General features: G+C 39.2%; 1 protein-coding gene across 1 annotated transcript; it reads left to right on the top strand.

Annotated features, from left to right (window-relative positions):
* Positions 1–214: 214 nt before the first annotated feature.
* On the top strand, positions 215–5,027 carry LOC308100763 (dermatopontin-like). The gene is made up of 5 exons (XM_080449860.1): positions 215–338; positions 1,213–1,303; positions 1,600–1,788; positions 2,574–2,726; positions 4,696–5,027. Exons 1-5 carry the CDS (start codon positions 302–304, stop codon positions 4,739–4,741), a joined length of 516 nt encoding a protein of 171 aa, XP_080305986.1. The 5' UTR covers positions 215–301; the 3' UTR covers positions 4,742–5,027.
* Positions 5,028–13,123: the final 8,096 nt, after the last annotated feature.

Below are 13,123 nucleotides of genomic sequence, written 5' to 3'. Positions count from 1 at the left end.
CAGGGTTTTATGCTGGCTGGGCTGATTGAAGAATGAGGCCCAGGTGTGTCTCCAGACACCATGCCACTCCTCCAATCTCCACTTCACCCTCCATTACCAAATAGGGCACTGCAATCACTCAAGAGGGTTAAAAATACAATATGAGGCCACATAGGGCCGTAACACACACCCACATTATTTCACAATTCACTATTCACTGTCTAGTCCATCAAACCCACATTATTTCCTGGTTCATAAAGGTATATATTGTCATGTTTGCCCGCTGTGGATACATTCTCCCTGAAGAGTTGATGACAACAAGATGCTGTCTCTGCCTCTGTTCCTCATCCTTCTGACAGGTAAGAACAATAAGTTATTCTGTTCGTTTTTTACAATTGAATCATTTCAGATTATTCCCAAAGACCCAGATACATTACGGTGAGCCAAAAGAAGATGATTGTTGATGACTAGCAGCCTATTTCAATGAGTTTTATGGAGGTGGTTTTAACAATAATTGACAGATGGATAATTGCTGCTGTTGCTGCTGTGTGGCACTTTATTGTTGCAACATTGCTGTAGTGACCACATTAGGACCTTTAAGAAAGTGCAAACGTGCACGTTTTATTTTGGTATATATATATATGATTTTGAGAGAGAGATTTATTATGTTAATGAATTCGTTTTTCGTTTTCACATTTTATTATTTATAGCATTTTAATCGGTATCGTATGGAATTAAAAAATACATTTTCATTATAAATTGGGCTGTTGAATTTGTATCAGATTTTGGGCTCTGTTAAAACACTTTACAACATTTTAAACTTTTTGAAGCGTAAGGTGGACTGTATGTGAGGAGACTGAGACTTAAAAACCAATGTGGCTCTGAGTCCAGAACCAATGGTGGTCCGAGCTTTTGCTGCCAAGGCTCCTGAGCTCTGAACTCGATGCCTAAAAGTCCAGGGAAGTGACTTTAAACTGCTGTTTGTATCATGAGAACATCCACCCAGAACGTGAATATTACGTGGTGATAAAGCCACTTAATTATTTAGCAAAACAAGGTTGATTTTTCACCGTAAATAAAAGCATCAACCTGTATGAATGAGACATATCAGTATTTTATTCGTCACACTCTCATGTGTAAGGACCTTGAGAATCTCACACTGGAAAACTGTCTTCTTAAAACATACTTTAATGAAGCAGACTTTTAATCAATCTTCTCTGAAAATGTTTACAGTTGGAGAAAGAGTGACAGCATGGGACAACGACTGGAACCAACCTTTGCACCGTGAATGTCCAATGGGCCAAGCTGTTTCCCACATCTCAAGGTACAGAAATAAATAAATAAATGAGGACACGCACACGCACGCACGCACGCACGCACGCACGCTCGCACGCACGCACGCACGCACGCACACACACACACACACACACACACACACACATACACACACACACAAACTCACACACACTCTCACACACACACACACACACACACACACTCACACACACACACACACACACACACACACACACACACACACACACACACACACACACATCGAAGCATCATTTCATTGTTAACATAGTATCAATCATTCCATCACTTTCATTTGTTTCCAAGTGAACACCACAACGGTCATGAAGATCGTCGCTGGAGTGTCCGATGCAGGGCAGCAGCTGTGACCTTCAATGACTGTTCCTGGTCAGGCTACGTCAACAATTTTGATCATCCCGTGAACTTCAACTGTCGTGACAACTTTGTCATCACTGGGATGAAAAGTTATCACCACAATGGCTACGAAGACAGACGGTAAGAACAGTGCATGCAAACCCATTATCATGAAAAGCTGGTATGAAATATAAAGCATTTGGCTAATGCTTTATATTTCATGCCAGCTTTTCATATCGCAGAATTTACTGCATAATCAGCAAAATGGCGCCTAATTATGCGGGGGTAACGTTTTTTCAAAAAGGCCGCATCGCATCGCATAATATGCGCATCGCATCGCATAATACGCACATCGCATCGCATAATACGCACATCGCATCGCATAATATGCGTTTCGCATCGCATATTTCCGCATATTTCGCAACTTTTAACATATTTAGCATTTTTTGCAACTTTTCGCATATCGCATATTTCGCATATTGCCGCATATTGCCGCATATTTCACAACTTTCCGCATATTTCGCAACTTCCCGCAATTTCACCGCATATTTCATCGCAAAATCAAGGATTTTAGCCCGCATAATCAAGAGTTTTAGCCCGCATAATCAAGGATTTTTGCCCACGTTTTTCTGGAGGGTCTAATTAGCATTAGGGTGTTATAGAAAGGACTATTTAATTAGCAATATCAGCAGCTACTCTGTGTGTGTGTGTGTGTGTGCGTGCGTGTGGCGAGGCGAGGCGCTACTGTACATCCACCCGGAGCAGAAAAGTGTGGGTAGGGGGCTAATTGGCATAATGACTGGAAAAAAGGGGTACAAATATTTGTCATCTAAAAAAACAAAGGGAGGGAAAAAAATTTGAATGGATGGTCACCCCCCCCCCAGCCACCTCCAATGAATAAATACATAAATAAAATATAATTTCAGATGGGAGTTTAAGTGCTGTAAGTCCCCTCGACTGCAAACACATGGATGCCAAGAAACACCCTGGGTGAACAACTGGGACTGGCCCCTCTCCTGGGGGGTTCCTGGAGGAAACTTCTTGACAGGCGTGTACAGTGCCCACGATAATAAGAAGGAGTAAGTACAGCCACAGCCCCACGTTGTTTTTTTCTTTGTCTCTCTAACTGCAATGTTGTTCTTTATCATTCATTATTACAAATATTATGTAGTTTCCCCTACAGTTAATAAAACATGGGTGTTTCGGGTCTTGAAACAGACACCCTCCACCAGGCGACCCGACCGAGGCTGATCAGACCCCGGCCTGTGTCCAAGTGGCATGCTACTGCCCCCACTGTCTCTTGAGGGTAGTTAGAGACAGTGCAAATTAGGGGTTAGGGTTAGCCTGGCACTAGCCAGACCGACGACGCGGATCCACTCACACATGGAACGTATGTGAGTGAATCCAAGCCATCAGTCCGGCCAATGCCAGGCCAGGTTAGGTGAGATGTTGCAGCAGGTGTTGGTGACATTAGGAGGCTCTGGGCTATCATTATATTGGCCTTATTTTATATAGCACCACATCACATTAGAAGTCATTTAAAGAGCTGGTGCCATGTTTTTGCACTTTTTCTATTTTTCATGTGTCTATGAGGTTGATAGAACTTCATTAAGCCCCCCGGTGGTGGTTTTATGGTGTTTTATGTCTTCTCTGACTATTTGGAGTTTCTTCCAGGAGGCTGAAACCTTGAGGGTCAAACGTGCCAATAGAGAAACAGCGCTTTAGTGACATAGTAAAACATACCCTCCCCCTCATTATCATAACACAACAGGTGTGGGCATGAGGAGGAGGAGGGACTAGGACAGGTGGGTGGTGCTAAGGTGGTGGAGGAGGTGCTAAGGTGAGAACCAGGTATACTTAATGAACTGGAGGCGTGTCCACATAAAAACATAATTTTAACAATTTCTGTACACTTTTTTGAAAAAATCTTCCTCCTAGTATAACCATAATACCTGATGATTATGTTTTAGGGGGGGGAAAAATCACTGAAAACCACGGCACCCCGTCTTTAAGGTCACTTTCAGTATACAACAGGTCTAGTTTGTGACACACGCACGCACACACACACACACACACACACACACACACACACACACACAGGCAGAGAGAGGAGAGAAATATCTACATGTGTTGAGTGAACGTTAAATGAAATAGATATCCACAATCCAACTGGTAAATCATGTTACATCGACCCCAACCATCTGAAAAGCAGGCAAAGATATCCAGACAACTCTGTTTCTACGATGTCACGGATAACAAAACAATGTTTGAGACTTGTACTTGAACTGAAGCCAATCAGTGGTGGAAAAAGTACTTAGGTTTTTTACTTAAGTAAAAGTATCAATACTGCAATGTAGAAATTCTCTGTTACAAGTGAAAGTCTGTTATTCATAATATAATAATTTTAAAATTACAAAAGTATTGGCATCAAAATATACACATTTGGTGCCAGAATTTTATAATAACAGATTACATTCAGTGCCATAAAACTCACCGTTGCGCTGCGCGGCGCTGTTTAAGCTGTAGACTCCACGGCGCGCAATCCATGTGAAACAATGCATGTGTGCAGGGTGCATGACGGTCCTGGCTAACGCCTGGAACGATAACATCTCTCACGCGAGTCACAATGGCGCAGCGATCGTACAAAATGAGTCGCTTTCCCCAATATAAAAAGTTTCGGAGCTACAGGGGTTTTAGAGAAGGAGCAAAAGCAAAAGTACTCAATATGCAGAATGTACTAAGTTTTCAAATGAATAAATCTTTTGAAAATATAGCAGATCTACAAGCTCACAACACGTCGCACCCCGTCGCCTTTGCAAGGCGTTGTGAGCTTGTAGATCGGCTATTTTCAAACATTTTAGTACAGTACTTTTAGTTTTGGTACATTAAGTATATTTTGATGCCAATACATTTTGAACACAAGCCTTTTACTTGTAATTAATATATAGTGGTATTGTTACTTTTACTGAAGTACAATATCTGAGTACTTCTTCCACCACTGGTTGCACGTGGTCATTCAATTTACTATGCTGTGTTTTATATTGACAGGGATCGTCGCTTCCGTTTCAAGTACTGCCAGGGACGTATCCGCTGAAGACCAAGACTGTGGCAGCAATACATTCTATGATTGTCTGTAATTGCCTGTCTATTCATTGTATTATTCATTTACTTTCAGCTTCATTCTCATGACTGTATAGAGTTGGTTCATTTATAATCTCACATTGTTATGAATATGAATGGGTGTTGTAGCAGAGAAAGTGTTCATAGCAATGAGGAATTTAACAGAGCCTAAACACTGTATCAGGTCCATTTGGTTAAATATGTATCCATGGGGTTAGATCTGTATCCTCTTAGAACTCCTTCTTGTCAGTCTCCCGAAACCTTCCGAGGCAATCGGACACTGAACCTCTGAATTCAGGTTCATTTCTTTATTATACTTTATATCTCTGTCGTATCAAATAAATATTCAAGCATTTAAGTGGTCATTGTTTATTATCTTACCAAGGAAATACTTCATTTATACAACAGAGAGCCCAGTCATCTGTTCCACACACAGACAAACATGTCACTTTGGGGTAGCCAAGTCTGTTGTTCAAGTGCAGGGAGATGACTATATGCCCCTGAAAGAAAAGGCAGGGGGGTCTGAGAAGACCTCCCATAAAGGGTCTTCACATTGAGTCAAGTCCCAATTTTATTTATTTATTATGTGATAAACAAAACAAAACAAACACAAATAAAAAACACATAATCTCTCTAGGCTGTTTTGGGCTTCCTATTTAGAAGGACATTCCTATCTATAGAGAACTGGCTTTAACAAGAGCTGTATCAAGTGCTTTAGTGGAATAGCCTTTTTCTATAAATCGACTGTGAATCTCCCTGCTTTTGGCTTGAACATCTCTGTCGTTGTCATAAATCCTATGTAGTCTTTGAAACTGACCATAATTGGTCTAGGTGGCAGAGTAAAGTATTTGTAATTCTGTAAATATTAGTATAAATAACCCAAGTCATTTATACTAATTAGGCTACCAGATCTTAGAAGTTAATCATGTTCTTGTTCATTAACTCCAGGTACTTGCTTAGATACATTTAATGATAAACTAGCTGGTATGTTTGGAAATTTAAATAATAGTAAAGTGCATGTAGTTTGTGGTGATTTTAACATAGATATCCTTAATCCACATGCAAATAAAAAAACAACAGATTTTATAAATCTAATGTATAGTAGTAGTCTTTTTCCCCTGATTTTAAAACCAAGTAGAATAACGATAGACACTGCTACTTTAATAGACAATATATTTACAAATGAAATTGACAGTGAAATAACAGGAGGACTGTTGATAAATGACATATCCGATCATCTTCCCGTTTTTGCAATTTTTCACAATTTTTTCAGGAACAAAAAGGAACCAAAAATAAATACTTGTAATTTTTCAAGATTAAAAACACAGGAAACCATTGCAGCCCTCAACTTGGACCTTAGTAACCAGAACTGGCAGGAGGTTTATGCCAATGAAGACCCCAATAAAGCCTATGACATCTTTCTATCAATATTACTTGAGCTTTATGACAAAAACTGTCCCATAAGGAAACAAGCCACAAAATACAAGAACGTCAATAAGCCATGGTTAACAAGGGGGATTGAAAATGCATGTAAAAAGAAAAATCTATTATACAAAAGCTTTTTAAAATATAGAACAAAAGAAACTGAAAATAGATATAAGACTTATAAAAATAAATTAGTAAGTATTATACGATTTCAGAAGAAGGAGTATTACCGCAAATTACTGGAACACCATAGGAGTGATACTCAAGGGACATGGAGGGTAATAAATAGTGTAATCAGAAAGGGTAGGCCTACTGGAAAAGCTGACTATCCTAATTATTTTATAAATGACAATAATGAAAATATTAATAAACCAAAGGAAATTGTTGATGAATTTAATACATATTTTGCAAATGTAGGATATAATTTGGCTAATAAGATTGTGGAACCGACAAATAAAGATGGGATAGAGGATATTGTTGACCGTAATTATTATTCAATTTTTATTAGTGGTATTAATGAAATAGATATAATTGAAGTAGTAAATCAGTTCAACGACAAAAAGTCTACTGACTGGACAGATATAGACATGTCACTAGTTAAAAATATAATAATGCATATAGTAAAACCATTGACCCACATTTGTAATCAATCTTTCCAAACAGGTATCTTTCCAAACAAAATGAAAACTGCAAAAGTAATTCCCATTTTCAAAAACGGAGATAGATAGACATCAATTCAATAACTACAGACCAATTTCTCTACTGTCACAATTTTCCAAAATTATTGAAAAACTATTTGTTAAAAAATTAGATCAGTTTCTAGAAAAACATAACCTTTTGAGCAATCATCAATATGGATTTAGAGCAAATAGGTCCACCACAATGGCGGTAATGGAACTAGTGGAGGGAATCTCAACTGCCATTGAGAATGGGGAATATACGGTGGGAGTATTTATTGACTTGAAAAAGGCTTTTGACACCATAGACCACAGCCTATTATTAAATAAACTTGAGAGATACGGTGTAAGAGGGATAGCTAATTCATGGATAAAAAGTTACCTAGAGGATAGATACCAATATGTTCAAATAAATAATGAAAAATCGGGACTAGAAAAAGTCACCTTCGGCGTCCCGCAAGGTTCGGTTCTAGGTCCGAAATTATTTATACTATATATAAATGAGATTTGTAAAGTGTCACCAATATTAAATTATGTTTTGTTTGCTGATGATACAAACCTTTATTGTTCTGGGAAGAATTTGGAGCAGCTTCTGAATACAGTGGAAGGGGAATTAAAGAAAATTAAGACATGGTTTGACATTAACAAGCTATCATTGAATTTAACTAAAACAAAGTATATAATATTTGGCACCAGGAAAATAAAAAATCAAGCTACAATTAAAATCAGTGGTATGGAAATAGAAAGAGTATATGAAAATAAGTTTTTGGGAGTAATAATAGATGATAAACTATGCTGGAAATCACATATAAATAATGTAAAAATAAAAATGTCCAAAACTATTGCAATATTACATAAAACTAAATATATCCTCTGTCAGAAATCACTGTACTTAATATATTGTTCACTCATAGTTCCATACATTACTTATTGTGTGGAGATATGGGGTAATGCATACAAAACGAATACCAACCCTATTTTTTTTATTACAGAAGAGAGCCATAAGGATAATAAATAGATCAGGATATTATGAACCGACTAATAAACTCTTTATTAAGTATAATACCTTAAAATTCTATGATATAGTAGCACAGAAAACAGTTTTATTAGCATTCAAAGCACAAAAGAAACTGCTTCCAAGATGTATTCAGAATCTGTTTCAAATTAAAGAAAATCAGTACGAGTTGAGGGGTATACTTATGTTTGAAATGATTACAGCTAGAACAAATATTAAAAAGAAATGTACATCGGTTATGGCAAGAGAAATATGGAATAGTTGTGAAAATGACCTAAAGAAATGCAGTTCGATCCATAAATTCAAGAAAATGTTTAAAGATAATATTGCAGATAAATATAAAAAAGAATTATAAACCATTACATGTTATTTTTTGTAGATGAAAAGACAAATGTTGTCTTTGTCTTTGTTTTGTTTTGTTTTGAGTATTGATTGATGTCTGGTTATTGTTTGTTTTATAATATCATAAGGGTAGGCACTATAAGCTACGGCTTCAGCCTACACCTTTTCGGTCCATGAATTTTATTATTTTTTTCTTCCTTGGAAATGTTAAATGACAAACTCTGTACATGGCTTAATGACCGAAATAAACTAATTCATTCATTCATTCATTCATTCATTCATTAGACTCCAAAGAGAGGCTCTTATTTGTGTTTACATTGTTAAAGGACCACTTCACCCATTTTCAACCCATCTTCATATAATTGGTCCTCACTAATGCTCATGATAAGACGGCACCATTTCTGTCTATTCACTCTGTGTCTCAGAGGCTGTGACAGTTCAGAAACCTGCCTACCAGTGACATCATCGATGGGGAATAAAAGCCAATAGAAACTGCAGGCTTTCTCTTCCTGGAAAATTAAGGTAGTTGTGAAATAACAATATATAGCTCATCTACAGGTCCATCCCACCACATAACGACATCATCAATATATCTGGCCCACCAAATGATCTTATCTAAAAACAATAAAACATTATACATTAGAATGAAACACAAAATCCCCCCCCCCCCCCCCAAATAACCTTTACTTGGTTAAATAATTCATCCTGAAACAGGAAAACATTTTTATTTAGAAAGGGGCCATCAGATCCACACCAGGGTCCACATATTGCACCCCAGAGGCCCTGCCAGGCACAGTGGTTGTGCCAAGTTTGGTGCAGATTGAATTATTGAATTATTACAACGGGGGTCATGACAGTTTGGCATGTTGGTGTATAATCACATTATTCCTGGCCACGCCCACTGTGGGCCTGGCAGGTAGGGTAGTAGGGGAGGTGGGGAGCCCCCATATCAATGCGTTTCCTGTTTACCAGTGTTGCCATGGCTGCTTTTAATAAGCAATTATTATTTTTTATTTTTTAAGCGTAGTTGCTTAATTGGTCATGCTTTCTAATGTTTTCAGAGTCGCAGACCTCCATCTGAAAATATGTGGTGCCAGGGACCCCCATACAAGATTTATGTTGTTAAAATGTTTCAAAAGTATTCTAAATATTTTACTTTTTTCCCCCAATATGTTTTGAAAATAGCAGATCTACAAGTGGTAAAACTGAGCCTAGTTGCTTCTTTTGGGCTTGTTTTCATAGACCTGGCCGCTTGTTTCTTTTGCAAAATATGGCAACACACTGATTACCTGCATTACACCCAAGAGGGAAATAGCAAGATTCTCCGGTTTACTTCCCGTTTCTGCGTGGCGTGGGTGGACGCCTTTTTAGTAGACAGGAAGCAGCTTGGAGTCTATTGATTCCAATGGAAGAGTGAACGTGAACACAGCTTCTGAACCATTCTTTAGCTCCATGGTTACTGAACTAAATATTGGACCCAATCGTCACAAAACACACAATATGTACAAGATTTTCATACTAAAATGGCTTTTTTTTGTGACACAAATGGAGAAAATCAACTTTGTTATCGACTTTTCTCTATACCAGCAACACACTCTCGCGAGATTTGGGAAGATATCTGGAGGGTCCATCTCGGTCCATCTGCAGTCTGACGGAGACATAGAGGGCTCTGTACCTTATATTATATTTTATTATTATATTATATTTTAACTCTATGCTCTGTCCCCATAAGATGCTCTAAAAACTGATAAACTGAGATTCTGAATATAGTATGTGAAATCATATGGACATATTAAAAAATAAATACAATGTGTGTTCCAATGCTCAATATTTTCCATTATTGAATGTCTTGGTTGATGGGGTATGATTTGGGAATCATGACATTTTGTTAAACATTCACGCTAAACACTAAAGTCTATATTGGTAAAATATATACCTTATAAATAAAAGGCCCTGTTACAATGTTGAGCAGAAACAGGAGCACATCTAGCATAAGACTGAATAATACGTGTGTTTGTGGGGGGAATTGTATGGGTTTCTTAAAAAGCATCTTTGTCAATAACAGTGGACTTTCAAACATGGAAAGCATTTATTTTCCTTAATGAAGAAAATACACAAATACACATCCATATGACGTTGTCAGCCAGGGAGAGGGGAGGGGGAGGGTGGTGGGATGGTCGGGGGAGAAGACAACCACGCCTACTTAGGAGACCATTAAATGGTCTCCTAAGTAGGCGTGGTTGTGGTTGTGGTTGTAGGATTTGTGTACTACTTCACCTCTAGTGGCTCCAATGGAGAATGTGTATCTTGCTAAATTAACAATCTTTGATTACACCTGCAGTAGCCTACAAAGGAGGAAGTGAGCAGATATTGAATGAAGCAGCACAAAGAGAAAAACTCAATGGCGCCCCCCTGTAAGAGGCAATGGCGGCACCCTAGAGAAGGCTAGGAATAAGGTGAAGATAATTATGCCTCTGGTGTCTGGCATTTTGTTTTAAAATACAAAATGTTTGTTTGTCATGGGCTAGTATGGCCGACTTTAAGTAATCATCACTCAGACATAATGATGGTACTTGGGGAGCCAAATATCTTCTGTGGTGGCTCTCAGTGTCAAAGGTTTGAGAGCTATTTGTATGTATATTTTTAAAGCTATAGGTGGTCAGAGCCAGGGCCTATGGCTACTTGGGGGTCCTTCTCATGAACATATTTGTGAACCCCTGATCTACTTTGCACTGCCATGTAGTTGCTGGTAGATTGTTGACAGTCAGTAGGCTAATACTGCCACTTGTATCTCCAGGGCTTGGTGAAGAGGAATACAACGCTGCTGTTTTGCCTTTGCCTGGATATATTTTCACTTTCAACCCTGACCAACAGCATTTGGTCTTATCCTCACAACACAATCAGAGATGTTGCCCTTTTTGGTACCCAAAACTTTATGTACAACTCACGGCCAAAGCAGTGGTCCAATTCTCTCCCAACTTGCTACAAAAATCGCTCATGGCTTTTCTGACAATAACATCTACTTTCTTTTCCACCTCCACATGTGTCTCCACTTCTAATAATCATAAAGTGTTTGCAATATTTCAGCTCGCACTGTACTTCCGGGATGTGTGCAACGTCAAAATGATCACTAACTTTACAAGCCACTCATGTGCGAGAAACAAGCGTTGCCACATCCGTTAAACGGGCGAGAATCAAGCGCAGGCATGGTCTATGAAAACAAGCCCAAATAAGCCCAAATCGCATTGAAAATAAGCAGACATGGCAACGCAGGCTAAACCAATCAAGTGCGAGGAGAGAGAGAGAGACGGACAGACAGAGGTGCGAGAAACAAACACGCAAGCGCTGCACTGGGAGGGGGGAGAGAGAGAGAGAGACATAGAGAGAGACAGAGACAGAGAGAGAGAGAGAGAGAGAGAGAGAGAGAGAGAGAGAGAGAGAGAGAGAGAGACACACAAGGAGAACAAACGACTCAACCGGGGGGGGGGAGAGAAAGAGGGAGCCTAAATAATTCCACATCGCTCGGACAGAGAGAGAGGGGAAGGGGGCAAGAGAGGGTGGATCTGGCCGATCTGTGCTGCGAAGTGGGCGCTACGTCACGCTAGATGTGAGGCCCGCGCAGCGGGCCGAACTCCTAGTTATTACAACTAGCCCATACCCGGTCGACCCAAGACACCAAGACAGACAGACAGAGGTTACTCCAATTATATAGTAGGATGTGTCACCTAGACTGTCTAATGTGAATGCAAAGTATATTAATCTAATGTATTTTACGGGTCCTCATTAATTCATTGTTTTCTGTCGCTGTGTAGCTCTGGTGCTGAGGGCCCAAGTCGGGACCAGGCGACGCCTGCTCCAGTGGTGGTGGTATCCCCTTTTCTTTAACGCTGTTTAGTTTATTTTTCCATTTTGCTGTGGCTCGGGGGTGCCTCTGCCCTGGACGGGTTAGCCGGTTCCCCCCCCCCCCCCCCCATGGTAAGCCTCAGTATCGATCCTTAAGAGGTACAATGCATATCGTTGAACCAGTCATTGTCATACTATTTTATACAGTTGATGCATCATTTATTAAATGCTGTCACCTATTACCTGTTATATGAATAAAATGGATTACTGTTTGTACTTTATGCCACGCCTCTGCCTCCGATTCTTACCAGTACAACAAATCTAGTGGGGATGTCATGTGTTCAGGTGGTGTACTTTACTTTATTAGACTTCCAAAGGGTGGCTACCTTAATGTATACCTTAATGTATACTGCCCTGTTACAATTGGAAAGACCTTCACACTTTGTCCAGCTTTGATTCCTAGAGAAAATTGTTCATTTGTGATTTCAGGTTCCTGTTTGAAAGTATATTAAAAGTTCGGTCTTATAAAACAAAGGAGTCTCCCCAAATGTTTTTCGAATCTGTCAACTACAACTATGTTGTTTTTGTTGTGGTGAATTTATAACCTCAGACCGCCTTCCATCCAGGATATGAGATCAGATCAGAGTATGTCTGCCCAAAAAGGAGTTCCATGCTGATGTCATCAATTTGACATCAAACTTAGTTTTGCCCAAATATGGAGTTTGTGTTTGTGTGGCTGTACCAATATAAGTGTTAGCATGTGGAACATCACTGCATTGTTTTACAGAGACTTGAAGACTTCACTTTTATCTGCTTTATTGCTGCTGTCCAAAATGTGGCACTGGACCTTGGATCTGAACAGAGGAACAAAGAGATCCTTCGATGCTGCTGTAGCAGTGCACAATCTGTACTCCTTTGGAGGGTACTGTAACTTGAATGACAGGGACCAGATTGCAGTGCATGTCTTCAATACAGTGTCTTTGAGATGGATTCAGTTGCCTCCTGTGACAACTGGAAGAGGAGAACATCCACCTGAGGTTCCCTCCAACTGTGT

This window comes from Gymnoscopelus braueri (genome assembly GCF_963280865.1).
Source record: "Gymnoscopelus braueri genome assembly, chromosome: 14".
Taxonomy (NCBI): Eukaryota; Metazoa; Chordata; class Actinopteri; order Myctophiformes; family Myctophidae; genus Gymnoscopelus; species Gymnoscopelus braueri.
The sequence above is the reverse complement of the archived record's forward strand: the minus strand, read 5'-3'. Positions and strand labels throughout refer to the sequence as shown.